The 19,233-nt window shown below is 39.8% G+C and overlaps 2 protein-coding genes across 5 annotated transcripts in view; one reads left to right on the top strand and one right to left on the bottom strand.

Annotated features, from left to right (window-relative positions):
- Positions 1–2,918, bottom strand: part of acbd6 (acyl-CoA binding domain containing 6) — a 42,204-nt gene extending 39,286 nt beyond the window's left edge. The window contains exons 1-4 of one of the 2 annotated variants that reach the window (XM_061683916.1): positions 2,824–2,918; positions 2,456–2,723; positions 2,266–2,330; positions 1,825–1,921 (exon numbers count right to left, since the gene is read on the bottom strand). In XM_061683916.1, the coding sequence (XP_061539900.1) occupies positions 1,825–1,921; positions 2,266–2,330; positions 2,456–2,587 (294 nt within the window). In that variant the 5' untranslated portion in view covers positions 2,588–2,723; positions 2,824–2,918. Of the gene's footprint in view, positions 1–1,824; positions 1,922–2,265; positions 2,331–2,455 lie in introns of both variants that reach the window. The other variant, XM_061683915.1, reaches the window with a different exon arrangement.
- Positions 2,919–4,590: 1,672 nt separating this feature from the next.
- The window catches only part of xpr1a (xenotropic and polytropic retrovirus receptor 1a), an 87,969-nt gene continuing 73,326 nt past the window's right edge, over positions 4,591–19,233 (top strand). For all 3 annotated transcript variants that reach the window (XR_009769065.1, XM_061684252.1, XM_061684254.1), the window contains exons 1-2: positions 4,591–5,191; positions 13,186–13,237. Coding sequence is in view for 2 of the 3 variants with exons in the window: in XM_061684252.1 (XP_061540236.1) it covers positions 5,123–5,191; positions 13,186–13,237 (121 nt within the window). In the remaining variant the exon portion in view is untranslated. The remainder of the gene's footprint in view (positions 5,192–13,185; positions 13,238–19,233) is intronic.

The raw sequence follows: 19,233 nt of genomic DNA, 5'->3' as shown, positions 1-19,233 counted from the left end.
TGGAGAGGCAGTCTTTTTTTGGGGGGGGGGCAGCTGCAGACATCTTCAATCACCAAAATAACATTGCACTGTGATTGGAACACTGCTCATGTTGAAATGTGTGAGGAGGAAAATAATGACACAAAAGGCTTTATTGTCAACTGTACAGAAGACTTAAGTCTGCATCCATCCATCCATCCATTTTCTGAGCCGCTTCTCCTCACTAGGGTCGCGGGTGTGCCTGGAGCCTAATCCCAGCTATCATCGGGCAGGAAGCGGGGTACACCCTGAACTGGTTGCCAGCAAATCGCAGGGCACATAGAAACAAACAACCAATCGCACTCACAGTCACACCTACGGGCAATTTTAGAGTCTCCAATTAATGCATGTTTTTTGGGATGTGGGAGGAAACCGTAGTGCCCGGAGAAAACCCACGCAGGCATGGGGAGAACATGCAAACTCCACACAGGCGGGGGGATTGAACCAGGGTCCTCAGAACTGTGAGGCTGACGCTCTAACCAGTCGGCCACCGTGCCGCCCTTAAGTCTGCAGTCTACCCCATATTGAACCTAACTGAGACAATTGAACCAAACTGAAGCAATTTTATGACACTTGGGCAAACCTGTGCAGGTGCTTCGAGTTTACTAGATGATTACTGTGTGACATTCAGTTTAAAACATTTTGGGCTTGCAAAATTGGGTTGATCACAATATTAAATTTTTTTGAATTCTTGATTTTGTGGGTGGCGGCACGGTGGGCGACTGGTTAGAGCGTCAACCTCACAGTTCTGAGGACCGGGGTTCAATCCCTGGCCCCGCCTGTGTGGAGTTTGCATGTTCTCCCTGTGTGGGTTTTTCCGGGCACTCCGGTTTCCTCCCACATCCCAAAAACATGCATGAATTGGAGACTCTAAATTGCCCGTAGGTGTGAATGTGAGTGCGAATTGTTTGTTTGTATGTATGTGCCCTGCGATTGCCTGGCAACCAGTTCAGGGTTCACCTGCCCGATGATAGCTGTGATAGGCTCCAGCACGCCCGCGACCCTAGTGAGGAGAAGCGGCTCGGAAAATGGCTGGATGGATTATAAATTTGAAGATTATGGTAAACGAGTAACATGAAAATAAAACGTTTTTAATGTTTTTATCGCCCAAAATACGCGTCACATCCACCGATGTTCGACACTCGAATATTTTGTATACCTGGCGTACCTCACGTCTGGCAGCCCATATTAATCCAGCGCACCACCGTCGCGATTTATTGAGCTTTTTGACACTTCCCTGGAAGGTAAATAATGGATAAATCCAAGAAAATACAAATTTCTGAAGATAACAGAACATTTAATGTTACGTGGGCAGATTATTTTGCTCTCACCGCTGATGAACAGTTGACTGCACACTCCAGTACACGCGATGGAACACAGAAGCAGACGGCGCATTTTGGTTTGCATTGTTGGTTCAGTGCCGGTGGAGAATATTTGGATAAATTTGGATTTTTGTCTCCTAACTACGAGGAGGACTGTTGACTGCATAATCCAGTACTACATGTAATAAAATTATCAAACACAGAAGCAGATGGCATTTACAGTGTTGCATTTTTCATTTTGTGTGGGTTGGGTAAGGTTGGATTTTTATTTCTTAAATACGAGGACTCAAATAGACACTGAGTATTTTATTTTAAATTAAGCATCAACCAATTGTAAAATGCTTTTTGTTACATGCAGAAATAAAATTCTGTGTTCGCTGCAGCAGTTCGTTGATTTCATAAATGCAACAGTTTTTCTTTTTTTACATAGCATACAGGTTTTATATATATATATATATATATATATATAAATGATTTTTATTACCTTCTGGCTCCCTTCAGGGTCTAACACGTTGACACAAGAAATGTATTCTTGCATTGCCTGCTCTGCCTCCATGTCCCCAAGCTGCTTCCAGGCTTGCCTGAAAATGGAAAAAAAAAATCACATTATCTTTTATATCATTAATTGTTAATACTGTGTGTGTCCTTTTTTATTATTTTATTTTTTACATTACGTTCCCTGAGGGGAAATTTGGGAGAGAAAGTCAAATGGTTTTGTCAAAGCAGTTTTTAATTTGTTGAGGGACACACTTCTCCAGAAAAATAAAAAGAAATATCTAACACAATTCCACATGAGCAAGCAATTAGGGGATAGTGTTTGTGGAAATACCCCTCAAAGACAAAAAAGCAACCAAAATCCAGTGCATGTTTGAGAGAGACAGAAGTTTGAGGGGTTGGGGGGAGGGGAGAGGGGGAAGCTACATACCATTTCCTCTGTCCTTCAAAGTCGAAGAAGCCTGGCTTTTGGGTATTGCATTTTCCCACTTTGACCTAAAAACAAGATTTACAATTGGTCACCTGCGCACTTAATAACGCGTGACAATAAATCACAGTGTTTGGTTCCGACATGGTGCTAGCGAATAAGAGATTTACGTGCCACAGAACCCAGTACTCACCTGTTTGTACCGTGCATACAGGTACAGTAGCTGGTCTCTCCTGGCCGTTTGGACTAGACCTCCAACACGGTCGGCGGCAGACTCGAACTCCTGCACCAGTTCATCACCCTCCAGGCGGTCCCCCGCCTCCATGGCACCGTAATCAAATTTACCCAAACCCAAGTCCGAGTCCGAATCCGAGCCCGCTCCGCCGAGGGGCTCCCCAGTGTCTGGCCGGGCCGGGTCGGTACCTGAACCCGTCGCAGTGTCCGGAGAGGACGACGGCGACCTGGAAGCCATAGATTTTTTTGTTGCTAAGGGGACAGTTACCGACGCGTGGCGTGGAATCGGAGGGAAGTTATAAAACGATAACACAGTAGGAGTCCCACCAATGTTAGTCGAACGTGTGAGTTGTTGTCTCTTTTAAAAGCCGTTAGAGTGAATAATGTTGAAAGTCGGCTTCATTTCCGTGATGGGTCCGTCATCGGTACGATCAACTAATACCACCGCCTTCAACAGGAACTAAGAATAATTATTCCGCCTAACTTTAGCTCTGTTGTTATTGCATGAAAGGGCGACTTAGTGTTTCCCTTAAACAAGAAAAACATAAATAATGTATACTTATGCACTTTTTCTCAATATCGGCTTTCAAAAACAGATTATTCTGATCTCTCGTAAATCGACTGACGACAACCGGTTGGTAAGACACTGCACAAGCGCAAAATGTCCGCCAGATGCTGCTATTGATTCAATGATGGCTTGACTTGTTAAGTCGATTCACTGATATCAGCTGTTTTGAACTCGTGAACCATTCAAAAGCAATTGGGCATGTTTTAAGCAAGCCAGTATAGCTGTTTATAAACCGACCACTCATTCAGATTTATTATTCACTTTAGAAAAGTTGCATGCAATAGCTCATTGGGATGATCATACATAATATAGCTTTGTGTTTCATTCTGTTGTGTGTCCAACATTGTGCTGATGATACTGTGACCGTAAGTTTAAAAAAAACCGACTTAGGCAATTAGGCTATTTCATGGTAATATTTCAATACATAAAAAACAGCAATGAAAACAATACCAAGAGACAGTGAATCCAGCATGCAACTTAGTCTGTCATGAGAGATCATCGGTGATGCTGCAGGAAATTATTCCATTTCACTTCATTTGTAAGAAAATAATATTATTTAATAATTACTAATATCTTTTTTTTTTTAAATCTATCTATCTATGCCAGTGATGTATAGTGACAGACAAAACAATTCAGTGTTCTTCCATCTCACGGAAAAGGTACAATGAACCTGTATATTTCCCTGTTGCCATCCATACAACAGAATAAATGATGGCTTCCTGCGAGTATATCGTTTTTATGTTCAATTAAACGCCCATATTTTACAAGGAGTGAGTTAATTTCTGAGTAAATTGAGACAAGATCATCATTATTTCAGTACTTTTGTTTTGTGGTGACTTTTATAAAAATGAAATGTATGGCTTGGTTCAATAAAGGTTGCGAAACACTGCAATAAGACAGGGGTCACCAACACAGCACCATGTAGCTGTTGAAATATACACTGAGTGTGGAATTTGCAACTGAATACATTGAATATTTGACACTGAATGTTGAATTTGCAACTGAATAAATTGAATATTGCACACTGAATGTTGAATTTGCAACTGAATACATTGAATATTTGACACTGAATAGTGAATTTACAGCTGAATACATTGAATATTTGACACTGAATGTTGAATTTGCAACTGACTACATTGAATACTTGACACTGAATGTTGAATTTGCAGCTGATTGTTGAATTTGTGAAACTGAAAAATAAATTGAATATTTTGATTGTAAAAAAAATAAAATCGGTTAGTAATTCAGATTCAAAATCTGATGGCATGGATTTACTTCCATACCCTTCGCATTATTCACCCAAGCTGTACCTCTCAGTTTAAAAAAAAAAGGTTGCAGGTGACTTCCCTGCCCTAAGGCTCACAAGGCTCAGGGCTACTTGTTGCTAGGGAGAATTTATAGGGTTCAATCATAACCGACAAATTGGCCAATTAAAAAAATGCATTTTTAGCCACGCCCACCAGACCGTTCTCTCTGAGCTAACGGCTCTCTGGCCAGAAAACCGGAAGTCATATACAAAGTAATTATAGTAAAGTACAGTACTCCCAAAATAACTGTAAACGTCGTTAGACAAGTTAATGTTATACGCGTAAACGTTCTCAAACGACATTAACTTGTGTTAGTGGATTAGCTGCAGCAGCAGACGGAAGTAGCAGCAAGAGGTCCAAACGGTGGCAGCTGACAGCTCGCCCTCTATGACGCAAGTACGTCACTGATGGCGGACCGCACACTAGTCCACAGACACACACACTCGCCGAGGGACGGAGCAAAGTCACCGAGACACACTCTCGCAAGCCTATTGGCCCAACTCCTGCCGAACTGAACGCGAACCTTCCGAGGTGAGACGGGTAGCAGTGGTACAGTAGTTTAGTAGAATGTGGGACGGGACGGGACCGGCTCGGCGAGCAGTGGAGTGAAGCGGGCCGCCTCGGGCTGACGTGCCCGCCGCATGTTGAGCAAGCAGCAAGTTGACGGACATAAAAGTGGCTTCGACGCGGAAGAGAAGAGGAGCCGGGCTCGCATTTAATATCATTTCGTCGAATCTTCCTTCCTGCAACTATGAAATTCGCCGAGCACCTTTCGTCCCACATCACTCCGGAGTGGAGAAAGCAGTACCTTCAATATGAGGTAACAAGGATTTTATTCACGTGTCTTATGTTGAAAGAGACGACTTTCCGGCCCTCAAAAGACAATATTTATTTCTATTTTGTCTTAGAGGCAGTTGTAAACTGAAAAAAGTCACTCTTCGTAATGTTATCGTCCTTTTCCCCAAAGCTACAAAGACTCTTCATGGAAGGCTAATTGACATATCATTTAGCTTTATTACTGTTGGTTGACAACGTGCATTCATTTATTAACACTTGCAATTAACAGTTGAATTAACCACCAGCAATTGATGGACTTAAATGATTCATAGGATTGCACTGTGCACTATGCATAATTAATCAATTATTGGGCTTTTTGTGTGTTTACTAAAAAAAAGATGATTGCCTGAAATACATAAAAATCCAATGTATTCTCCATTAATCCTTTGTTTTAGTACAATTGTCATAAAGGGTATGAATTGATACTTTTTATTTTCCTGAACATGAAATTTATTAGAATTGTGGATTTTTCTAAAATCCACACACCCTCTTCCTTTGTTTGTACTTAAGCAATATTGATAGATCCAGATTTACTGAAAGGGTGTATTAGTGGCTCTAAAGTTTCTCTGTCTGGTTGCAGATATTTGTCATGTCATTCCTGTTTGTACACATGGTCTTTCTAGCTTGTTTTATTTTTTATTAAGAAGTGTTTTATTATTTGCACCTTGGTTCTTGCCGGCTGTGCATTATGAGCTTCGGTGCAAACGTGCAGTGACAGTACCATTCCATTTAACTCTATGAATTATAGACAAAGACCCTGCTCAGTGGCCTACAGGAGAAGCCTTTTTGCACTTGTTTTATTTTGGTAACGCCACCCTATCATTGAGTTGCATATTTGTTACCAGTGGTAGTTGTATCTGTGTCTTAATTTGGATGTTGTATGGTGATTGTGTGAGAAAAGCATGTTTTGGTGTGTGCAAATGTGTGATACTGTATATGTGTTGAAAACACTGGGATAAAAACAGATCACCTATATTATCATTCTTAGGAGGACTCTCTGTAATATATTGTAATCCGTAGAGTGAGCCAAGGGACAAATGTATGGTCATACAGCCATTTTACACCTCCGTCCTCCATCTTGGCACTCACTTGACTTGAGATGGATGGCGATGGATAGATTTACATTACTTTTTTTGGTAATTTCCCCTCAATTAATTCAATTCCTCTTCACATTACTTATTACAAATTATTTTTATAAATGTAATATAAGTATAATAACAGTGATCTATCACATATTTGTAATAAGGATTAATGCACTAAGTACATACTGCATATGTAATCCAGGCATCATGTTCAGCATGACAAGCTTTGTTGAGTTATGGAGAAAAGTCACTTCCGTTAGCATTTGTCCTCAGATTGGCTATTTCCATAGGTTCCTATTGCAAGGTGTGGGCAGGGCAATGAGAAACCTCCATAATATGCTGCATAAGCAATCCAACAGCTTCCATGGAGGAAGCAAACAATGCAAAAATATAGACAGTATATATTTATCGCCCCATTTCCCACATATTCCTCAATATGTGTCATTGTCTCCATGCTCTGCAGTCCACACGATTGCTGTGACCTGTTCAGTGACTCATTATTCCAACATCACGAGTCATTTTAACCGTAACTCCAGTTCCCACATTTAAATATATATATATATATATATATATATTTCTGCATTGACATGGACTGATTTAAAGTCAGTTTTATGTCTTCCTTTATGTGCCAGTTGGATTAATTAACCTGTGGCCCAGTTTTCAATCTCCTCCTCACTATTGTGTCTATTCAGACTGACCATGGTGTTCTCAATGCAGAAAAGAAGGCTGTAGCAAAGTGGCTGTTCCACTAAATATCACAGTTTTAGTTAGTGTGGGACTGCATCTGAACACAGAGGCATTGACAAGCCAATTGAGTGATGGTTTAATTAGGTGTGAGCTTGATCCTGAGGGATTTTAGGTATGAACCGCTATGCTAAAGACTTGTTTGGTATGGAGAGCATGCATATGTAGTCCACTCTAGAGGCTACTGGCCAAGAACAGAGATAGAGATGTAACTATGGAGTCAATAACCTTCTGTTCTAGGCTGTAATCCAGAATAGTGACTGAGTTTTTTGGGATGTGAGACGTGTTTTTTGCCTTGACGTGTGAGCAAGTGTGTGTGCGTGTGCGCGTGTGCATGCATGTTCATGCATGCTCCGCGTGGGCGACCAAGGCCACTTATGCATTTACCTCTGCAGTCTAATCACTCATGTAACCTTCAATAATGGTGATGATAATGAGGAGGAGGAGGTAGAGAGTGGATGTGGAGGCTTGCGTTTACAATGCAAACAAGCAGAGTGATGATATTTGCATTTAAAGCAAGTACCTGACTGAATTATTCCAGTGTATGTGCTGTAGAGCTTTGTCCACTACCAATTTGGTTTCAATTTGAGGAAGACTTGCACATGTCGTGTAAATTACTTATAAAATGTGTATTATTCTTCATACTCTGTGCAAGTGCGATTTATCAGCATGTTTGAACAATATGAACATGATGTAGACAACAGGCATTGGCAAGGCAACTGCTGAGAGCCCCCCCTTTCTAAGCGCTCTCCCTCCTTCCATCCTCACCTAGTCCTTCCTCCCCCACTGGGATGACATCTGGTCCCAGACCTGCCCTTTCTCCCCCTCCTCCTCCTGGTCCTCTTTCACCATCCTCCCTGACTTCTTCACAAGTTCACAGGGATCCGCTCAGGCTCAGAATCATGCCAATGATTCTTTTTGAGCTGCATAACTCTTCAGACAAACACTCTCATCTCCTTGAACATCTGAGTGGGTTGATTTGACCATTCACAACTAAAATACATTTGTTGGCCACTGAACGTGTTGCAGAGGATTAGTAGAAATCCATGCTGATATTTCATTGACTAGAGGCTACAGTGTTTGGTACTTGCACAAGCATGTAATGTCCAGTAAGTATGTATTACATTAATGCATCATCATTTAGAGCCATGGCCTCCATAAGGCTTGGATTAGTTATTGTCTACAGGTTTCAACACTGATTAGGCCAACTGGCAAGCCTGCAGGTTTATCACAATTCCCCAAAGGGCTAACCCCACCCATTTCCTATCACTTCCATCACCATGGCAATGCCTCCTTCTGAATGGATATCGACCCAGCCCTGACTGGATTTGAATATGTATTTTTTTCTCGATTAGTATTGGGAGTGGGTTAGGCTTCAGTGAATTCAGTTCATGTGGTTCACAGCAGAAATGTAGGGGCAACAATCCAAGCTGCCATTTAGGCCCCATCAAGACAGAAAAACATTTCAGTGTATATCCAAAGTTTTTTTTTTACCGTTTCTGCATTCCGTCCACATGGAGCCGGCATTTTGGGAACCCGAGTCCTGACCATTTTTAAAACCAGGTCCCAGAGCGGATAAATCTCAAAACGCCGTGTTTATAGCACATACACATCTTTCCTGAAACAACTACACGGTTGTGCCAGTTATCATGTGACCGTACGTGAACACTCCCAACATTAACAACAACAATGGTGGCTTACACGTGTTGGAGTCGTGCTGCAGAAACTCCCTTTCCAGCAAATTCTCCACAAATATTCAGTCCACACAAATGTCTCCTTTATTCCTCCCTTTGCATTCACCACCATTACTGTTAGTTTGTTTGCATGGCGCAGCTTCCTATTCTGATTTTAGTAACTTCCCGTGGCAACATGACAGTGCCACACAATTCTGGCACATATACCAGTGTTTCAGCGTTTTTATTTCCCCCAGACATTTCTTGAAACGCAGAGCTGCCAACTGTTACGGAATGTCCGCATTTCGTTACATTATGGCTGTAACAGCGATTGTTCCAGATATTGACGGTGGGAAAAATACAGCGTACACCGCTGTGTCCGGTCGTGTCGAAAATTTCATAAATGAATTTGATGAAATAAACACTAAATTGTTTTAAAAAAAAAGAAGAAAAAAGCTGCTAGGGGGCATGCTATTTTATTATTTTATTTTTTTACATTTTATGAGTAAATAAACTACACTTCTTACCATGCTTCTTATACGTATCCTTTACGTTATCACAAAGAGAAGGACGAGGAGGGGTTAGGAAAAGATGGAAAAGCATGATGCTAATTGCTATGCTATTATATCATGAAATCGCAAAACTCTGTGATAAGTGATTGGGTGATACAGTACACTTGTCACACAGGTCTGGCTGGAACCACGTTATCGCAGAGAGTAACAACAGAATAACAAGCCAATTAATATGCGTCTGGAGCTCCATCCATCCATTTTCCATACCGCTTATCCTCACTCGGGTCGTGGGTGTGCTTGCGCCTGTCTCAGCTGACTCTGGGCGAGAGGTGGGGTACACCCTGAACTAGTCGCCAGCCAATCGCCAGGCACATATAGACAAGCAATCATTCATGCTCACATGCACACCTACGGGCAATTTAGAGTCTCCAGTCAACCTACCATGCATGTTTTTGTAATGTGGGAGGAAACCAGAGTACCTGGAGAAAACCCACACAGGGCACGGGAAAAACAAGCAAACGCCACACAGGCAAGGCCGGATTTGAACCCTGGACCTCAGAACTGTGAGGCAGATGTGCGAACCAGTCGACCACCGTACCGCCCATGTCGGGAGATATAAATGTAAATTAATTCATGGCCTCTGAATCGGAAATGAATGAATACGTCACTGGGGACATCTGAGTACTGGTTCAGGTTAAAAGGATATTATTATTAATAATAAATACTTGTAACATAAGGTAAATAACCTTTAGTTGTCCGATAATGGGGAAAATGCAATCATATTCAGTAGCAATAGTGCATATAGGAAATATAAATATATAATCTAAATGGCATGCAAGAGAAGACATACAAGTACTGGTACATTCACAAACTTAGACACAAACTATTGTCCATGAATAAACTATCCAACTCAATCTGTCAGAAAGTTATTTGTTTGTTTGCAAAAAGAGTGCTGAGTTTTAATTACTTTTGAGATCTGATTAATCTGATGTAATAGACTTGCAAACGGAATTGGTGAAGGCAAATTAATCTATAGACTCAGATAATGATTATGTTATGCAATTGAACAGTATGCAACACGTGTCCCGCGGTAATGTTCTTGACAAAATTTGGAAAATATGGGAATTCAGAGAAATTTGTTGAAATTGTTGTTGAAGTGAATTTCTATGGGTTGGCAGCTCTGGAAACAATTCTGTGTTTAGATCAGTTACATTTACATGTGGACATGGCCTAACACACAACAGTCCACCTCCACACTCAGTGACTCACACGGCACTCTTGATGTGAAAAAGGAGCACTTGGATTCTGAGTACTCCGATCATGTGATTGTACAATCCCTTCATTGTTATGCATTTGCATCCACTATGAATGTGAAAGTTGAAACCCCTGACATATTTTTCAATCTGGTAGGACGATTTACTTGCAAATGCATGTTTATTATTCTTAAGAAACAAGAACCATTTGCAGTCCTCTGATTGCCACCGATCTGTTGAAACGAGCCACCATTAATTATATCTCCTTTCATTCATCCATTATCTTTGACGTTCAGTCTTCCTACAGGGAACCAGTTCATTCATCTGCGGGAGTGGATCCCTCCCGTTAGTGTTTTGTGTCAGTGTATGCCAAATCTGCTGAAAGAAGATTAGTTTTGATAAGATAGTAGTACATCACATGACATAGTTTTTTTTCAAAAGTCCAAATACAAATTGTTTTGCAATCGATTCAAGTTGTTCCATTAGTCAGCTCCCTATAATATATTCCACATGTGGATATAGGGTTTCATACCACAGTTCAAATGCCAGGTTTTTGTGATGTAAATAATTTTTATTTTATTTTATTTTATATATATTATATAAGATATATGATTTAAAAAAATTTCCACCTTTTAATGTGACCTATAACCCGTAACCTTCAGTAAAATAGTACTTCCTTATATCACTTATTCATTTATTTTCATTCTCTTGCATTTTATGGTTCTGCGGGTGTGTATAGACGCATGTGCAATAGTGTGTTTGTGTGTGTGTGTGTCTGCATAACTATGTTCAGCACTTGGTGCTGCATTTCACATGCATGAAAAGTGCTATATAAATAAAGTTTTGATTAACTGATTTGATAACTGGTACAACTCAATTGAAAACTGAAATCTTTTCAAGGGAAAAATAATGTTTTTTTTTTTACAAAAACCTGATTGCATAATGGATCTTCACACCTTCAAAGTGATACTTTCTTGCAGCACCCTTTGACTTTTATTACAGCACTCAGTCTTTTTTGGTGTTCGACTGGTCTGGACTCTGGCTGGGCCATTCCAAAACCTTAATCTTCTAAGTGAAGCCATTAATTTAGATGTGTGTTTTGGGTCAATCATGCTGAAAGATGAAGTTCTTCTTTATCTTCAGCTTTCTAGCAGAAGCCTGAAGGTTTTGTGCTAACATTGAGTGCTATTTGGAACTATTCATAATTCCCTCCAACTTGACTAAAGCCTGAAAAAAAAAAACAGCTGCCACCACGCTTCATTCTCGTTAATTAGAAATTATATTTCAAGTGTGTTTTGCCAAATGTAGCCTTGCTTGGATTTTTTTCTCTGGAAGATAAGGCTTCTGTCTTGCTACCCTATCCCATAGCCCAGACATATGAAGAAGATGGGAGATTTTTGTCACATGTATTAAACAGCCAGTACTTGTCAGAAATTCCTGCAGCTCCTTCAATGTTGGTGTCGGCCTCTCTCAATTGAGTTGTACAGGTTATAGTTCACATCAATGATGAAAAACCTTTTGTAATGGTCTTATTTGTCATAGCACAAAAGCATGACATTTGAACAGGGGTGTGCAGACTTTTTATATTCACTCTTAAGTTTGATGGCTTAGTCAAAACTATGACGTATAAAGTAATCTTTTAAACTTGTGGCCCTTGTTACCGCTTCACTATAGAATCTTTTTTTTTTCGTACATCAGCTTGTCTGATAAAGGCATTTAATATACCTTAGACCTTATATGTCAAACTCAGGCCTGGGGGCCAAATTTGGCCAACTATGTAATTATATTTGGCCCGCAAGACCATATCAAATGTGTATTAGAGCTGACCCGCCAGTATATAGCACATACGCCACTAATATTACAAATCCCAGAATGCTTTGCTAGTGTGTTGGCCCATCATTCTTGACCGGCGAGCGCCCCTTCCCTTTCTGTTCCAGTCTTTAGCAACTATGCTACCAGTCTCCTCGAGCAAATTTACACTTCCCCTTCCCAAAAATGGCCAAATGAAAGATGGAAAACGGTTAACTTTCAAGACAGGTGGGAGGCAGATTGTCTGTTCACTAAAGTAAAAGACAGACCTGTTTGTCGTGTGTGGAGCAACATGGCTGTGACAAAGAATCTAACATAATTTAATAGTTTTTTTTTAATGCCCTTTATCAACTCCTAGGCAGGGACTGTTAATAGTTTGAAGTTTGGATTTTTATTGAAAGACATTCTTATTTTTTTTGGGTTGTATTGTTGTTGGCCTTTGAAAAAAGATTTACATCAAAAAGTGGTAGTTGGAGATAGACAAATTGAAGATGGAGAGACAGAAGAATTCATGTTATCTATTTAAATACAAAACAACAAACAAATACCACTGATGTCTTTTATTGCAAATTTGATTTCTCGTTTTTATAATATCAAAGATTCAGATTCAGTGTTTAAGCAAAATGTAAGTTTGTTGTCGTATGATAAACTTTAACGTTACATTTGTGCAGAGAAGGGAAAAATGCACATCTCAGTGATTTTTCATTAAATATTGAGTTTGACCCGCAACGTTGTCCCAAATTTTTATTTTGGCCCACTCTGAATTTGAGTTTGACACCCCTGCCTTAGACTCATTGTACATGGGGTATGGGCAGTTCCTCTCCTACAGTATAAACAATTCTGTTATGTTGCTTGAATCAGTGTTTGCAGAGAGTTGAAGATCTGTTTTTCTTTTCATCATTAGGCATTCAAGGATATGCTTTATGCATCCCAGGACCAAGCCCCATCTACAGAAGGTAAGAGGATTCCCTGTAGTAAACAAATCACACACATACTTCTGTACACATTGCCCACTGTTTTAGGACAGGTTGGGGTTCTCCAGAATAACCTCCTTACATCAGCTAAAAATAGTGCCAGTCGTCACTAACATACTGCAAGCTCGAGCAACCTCTGGCTAATTTGACAAAAAAATCAGTGTCTTTATTTTAATGGGGGGAAAAAAAGAAGTTGTACTTGTTGTGTACTTAGTGCAGTCTACAAAAAGTGGCTCAAAATAACATCCAGCAAATATTAGTGGTATGTCCTGGTAAGTTATGTTGTCACAATAGAATGCAAAAACTGCCTGTGCTTGTGAGATAGGGTGGCTGTAATTAATATTTGCCGCTGGACTGCCAGAATGTCAAGCATTTGTTTTAATTTTAGATTTTTGAGTACATGTTCTTTAGTTTCACACCGGAGACTTTGTGATGTGGTTACTGCTGTGCAAAATGTTGCTTATGTCCGTGTGTGTGCGCCTCCTAGTGTACACTTCCAGCTGAGCATCATGTAAATATAATGTGATTCCATCTTCAAAAGGTGATGATGTTAAACAGTTAGTAAGTGTGTGGGAGTTGTGTCTGAGTGTTTGTACACTTCAACACTTCACACATTAGTGTCGTCTTTATTTTAAGGCTGCTGTTTAACCATTAACCGTTGAGGTGGTTTTGAATTCCATCTGAATGTTCACTAGCTTCTTTGTAAGCTTGTGGCAGGATAAATCTGATTTCTACACTGCATCACACCAAGAGCTAACTCCTTATAATTGGCATCCTTGTGTAACTACATGAAAAGGGAAAACTTCTACTCACTAGGCAAACCTCTCAGTATCATGTAGCGCAATTCTACACCACAGTAAACTTCAACCACAACAATTAACAGATTTTTCAATTATTACTTATCTGACAGCACAACTGAGTTGGAGCGCAGTGGATTGTGCCACTGTAGCTCAGCTGGTATGATCGAAGGCTTCCTGTCTCAAATTGGCGCTGCGATCATGGGTGACCGCTTTGCCTCTTTCTATTTGTCACAAGAGTAGTTGTGTGTGGCTTTTATGAACACTGACAGGATCAATCAATCAGTAGCAATCGGACCCTGTCACTCATGCTGTGTTATTATAATGATGTTTTACTCTCTCTCCAAGTCAAAATCTTTGCACATAGAAAGTACACAAATGCTTGAATATCAACAATGATATTTTTTGTGGAAGATATTTTTGTGATGTATCGTTTGGTGTTTTTTAAAAAGAGAAGCTGTGTTATGAAGCCAGCAGCAGATCCCGCTAGTGTTGTTATTGACTTGAACCAAACACATTTTTCTGTGGTTGAGATGTTGTTCCTGAAGACAAACATGATAAAATATTGCAGAAGCATTTTCTGCTTTTATACACTACACACAATTTGCCAACCATTATTAAAGTTGAATAAGGGCAAATTGTATTGGAAAAGTATGATATTGGCCATTAGCAACCAGTAATCTGATGAAATAGACAAATAGAATATGTAAGTTTTATTGTACTGTAGAACCTCTAAGATAGACGCAATCCATTTGGGACACTAGTCAAACTGTTGCCTTAATAAAACCTGTAATAACTATATAATCAATTTTAAAGAATGTAGTGGTTAAAGGGGAGGTTTGCAAGAAACCACCTCACAAAAGAGATAACTTCAAAACTATAACATTTAGTGTTATAGTAGTAACACTCGATTACGAATGAGGTCCTTTTTTGGGGGTAATGAAGTAACAGGTAAGCGCGAGGACATGGCAGTGTGCTTTGAGATGAGTGTGCCCGCCAATGCGTGACAAATGATTGACACCTCGTAAGTCACGCCTGCTGTCTCTGATTGTTTGTTTTTCTTGAGCGAAGTGGTTTCTTTTGTTTTTCTCGAACAAAGCGAAATCCTCACATCTCCAAAACCATCACTTTTCAGGAAACCAAAAAAACGCCATGTTTGTAGAGCCATTAACATTGCATCGTCAAATAGAGCAAGCCATTTTCAACACCCAGGTTTGCCAATAATGCGTGATAATAACAGACCTTAGAAAAAATATGAAAAGGAGGTTTTGGTCCGACACCAGCTATATCAAATTAGAGGCACAAGATGGGGCCAAAGATGGCAGATTTTTTTCACAGATCACATTTATCAAGTACTACTGGTCATAATCACTCTTTTAACAAATCTAACTAAAAGTTATTTGCCTGACAGTTTTTCCATCACAGAAGTTTCATGCAACCTTTAAGGCATATTTGTCCTGGAAATTTTGGTTGGATTAACAATTTTTTTTAAATTTTAGAGGTTCCACTGTACACACTATTTTCTCATCTAACATCGAGCACACTTGGGACGATAATTTCACTTTGATTAATATGCATATTGTCTTCCTTGACTGAAAAGATGGAGGTTTGTTGTTGGTTTTGTGTGCCGCCAGCACATCAAGCTTTTTTAGAGGGCACTGTATACTCATCACTTTAACTGATTTATATTACGTAAAACACATATACAACTAGTCAGACAATGTTTGAATGGACATATTTGGCCTTATTTCTATTTGTGCGAGATAAAATGTTCTCCTCTTGTAAGTTGTAGCACATTAATTACTCAGATGAATATACAGTAATTAAGAAGGCTTGTTGTAGACAAACACATGGACGTTACTGTATCTGTGAGCCTCTGTTTTACCCTCTCGGCCCTCGTTAAGATAATTTCGGCCTCTTTCCCTTGTCCCTTTATTGGTTCTTGTGTAGATCAATCAAAACACCATGTAATCAAAACACCATTGTCCCGATGTTCTGAAGCAAGCAAGATTAAGGCAGGAAAATCTGGTTGGATCTCTGATTCCTACTGTTGTAAACCTTTACTGTGAGTTATGCTTTAGTTTAATTCAATTAGCTCCGCTGACTATTAACGAGCTGACAACAAAAGCGCTGCATAATTAAAACCCAGCTTTAACAGGAATCTGCGTGCAAGTACACTTGCTGCATATCCCATAAATTATTATGTTTATGAAGCATATTCTAATCTTTTAACTCACCCCCTGACTCATTCGCTCCAATCACCCATTTATTGTCCTGCTCTACAGATGCCTTTCCCATATCATGACATGTGATGATGTGGGCATGCACATATACACATGGTACTGTCTGTGACAGGAATGGATTGCCATATGAATCAAAAGTCTTTGATTCTCAGAGAGGGCATGACTCACGTCAAGCAAAGACTAAATTGTAATGACTATGGTAAGTCAAAATAAGAGTCGTAAACCTCTCTGTCTTTTCACTGGTCTCATGTGGCTCGTCTGTCAGCAATATTCCTACAGGGCTTTTCATGGTTTATGTAGTCAAATTAATAATATTATAAGAGTGGAGCCATGGGTAAACATAGGATGCTCATATTGCTTTGTGTGCATGCCTATTATTTTGTTTTATAATTTAGAGTAAAAATTTATGGGATTTACTGTAAATTTATGTTGCCTCCAATATGTTATGTCCCACCCCAGTAATTATACTACATGAGCAAACATTTGTGAAGTAGGGCAAAACGTATGGCATTGGTCCTCCGTTTTCAGCCTACACTCTTCAGGAAGACTTGTGAGGTAAGAGGTCACTGATGTTGGACCTGAGAGAGAACCTCGCTCTGTTGTAGTTCATCCCAAATATGTTTGAGTTCTTCCACACCAAACTCATAGAGCCTTGAAATTATGCACGCAGGCAGGCATGCTGGAACAGAAAAGAGCCTTCCCCAAGCTGTTCCCACAAAGTTGAAAGCATAGGATAGTCCAAAATGTCTTGGTTTGATTAATAATCCAGATTTAAACTGACCTATGTGGTCAATCACATTCTCTAATTCAATGATTCCCAACCACTGTGCCATGGCACATTAGTGAGCCAACAGAGATCATCAATTTTGCCAGGGGAAATGATGCAGTTACACTTAATTGGTCTTTAAAAAATATATATTTATTATTTATTTTTTTTAGCTTTAGTATATCTTTTCAAGCATGTGTGTATAACGGATGGTACGGTGCGAATGTACAGTACTTTGAGAAACCATCCATCCATCCATCCATTTTCAACACCGCTTATCCTGGTTAGGGTCGCGTTACTTTGAGAAACCTCACTCTCCAATCCTTAAAAGAGGGTGCTGGCCACTGACTTGGCGGCCCAGGGCTTTCACTCGACTTCCAACTGGTGATGTGGTGGCGACACGGATTCAAACCCCTGAGTGGCTGGACGGTGCACGATTGCAACCGTTACATCTGCAAAAAATGAAAACAAAAAAGAGAGATTCAGAGCTGTTGAAGATCTCACTGGGTGTATCTCTTTCTTTAATATCTTCCATATTATCGCATCAGTATTGTGTTGAACTAAACATGCCCAGAATTCACTCTAAGTTTTTGAGTAAATTGAGGTAAGCTTATCATTATTTCAGCATATAGTAAATACTTTTTATGACATTTTTGTTTGGTGGTGTGCTGTATAATTTTTTGAATGTAAAAATATATGCCTTGGTTCAATAAAATTTAGGAAACACTTCTGGAGTAGTTAATTAAGAGGTGTCTAAATTATTTTTGTTCTCCTTGATGAGAGATCAGACTGCTGTTTTGCACCCCTTAAGGTTGTGAAGTATTAATAACATTTATTTGAGTGGTCATCATTTCTAGACAAAGTGTTTGTAATCATTACAATCGAGCAGGATACAAGACTGATAGTTGGAATAGTAATGAATTTTAAGATACAATCATGTTTCAAATCAGTAATTGAACATATGTGTTTACCATTGTTCTTTCACCTTCCAGGCAGCAGCCATTGAGCTCCTCTATTGTGGCTCACCTGGCATTTAGTCACCTGTTGTTGACCAAAATAATGAGAAGCGAGGCTGATTAGTATGATGGAATATCTGTTATTACCGTCTCAGCGGCACCCTTTGAGGCTAATCTTCATTTGCCACATAAGCTAGTGTGTTTTTGTCTTACAAATGACCAATATATTTTTTCAATTGTGTGTCATAAAGATAGACAGTTGTTGTCAGGTGTACAGTTGGACGTATGTATTAAGAAATGTAGCCAGTCACACACGCTGCCAATCAGGTAGACAGACAGGAGTGCTCACAAGACAGTTTCAGGGCAGCCAGGGTCACTCATCAGGCTGCATTATTGATGGCATTCTTACTTCCCAATGCTAATTGATGGCTTTGATACATTTCCTCAACATCCTGGTGCCATTAGACAATAAGATGTATAGAATAAATGGACCCTGTTGAATATGCTGGTGCAAGCTCTTTTCTCTTTTGAAGGGTGGCTTTAATTGTACTAGACCAGGTTTAGGTGCCATGTTGAAGCCAACAAAGCAGTACAGGAGGGAGGGGGCTTTTTTGATGCAGCTGTCTGTTTGATGAGGCTTCTAAGGGTATTAGAGAGGAGGTGAGCATGGGAGGGTCAGGGTGAATGCAAGCATGAGATTTCTCTCCCAAGGTCAGGAAGTAATCGAATTGAGGTAATGAACGATGAAAGGGTGATAGGTAATTGGTCAAAAAGCTATCCAGCAGTAAACTTGTTTATGTCCTATGTGACAATTATGGACAAAATGAAGCAAGAAAATTGAACAAAAAACAATGCAGAGCAATCCTAAATGGATCTCGTAGCTTGCGTGCAGGTAAAAAAAAAAAGGCATAAACCGATAGAGAAGAGTAGTAGAGAGATGCTTCGGGCGTCAGACAGACAAAGTGAGTGGGAGGTCCCTAGGCTCATCTCCAATGCATGTTACCCTGTATTAGCACTACAGCCATCACTTTTGAGAAGGAAAAAGAACCCTCACATTTCTTCTATCCACCAATCCATTATTCATCAGTGAATTAGATCTCACCTGAATGAAGTTGAGGAGGAGACGCGAGTAGATCGGCTGGGGGGTAGTGAGAGAGTCATGGTTTGCTTTAGAAGACTTTAAATGGTGAGGTTGCACCAGTGTTTTAAAAATTAA

Source organism: Phycodurus eques, chromosome 8 (genome assembly GCF_024500275.1).
Source record: "Phycodurus eques isolate BA_2022a chromosome 8, UOR_Pequ_1.1, whole genome shotgun sequence".
In the NCBI taxonomy this organism is placed as follows: domain Eukaryota; kingdom Metazoa; phylum Chordata; class Actinopteri; order Syngnathiformes; family Syngnathidae; genus Phycodurus; species Phycodurus eques.
This window is presented reverse-complemented; position numbering and strand designations above follow the sequence as displayed.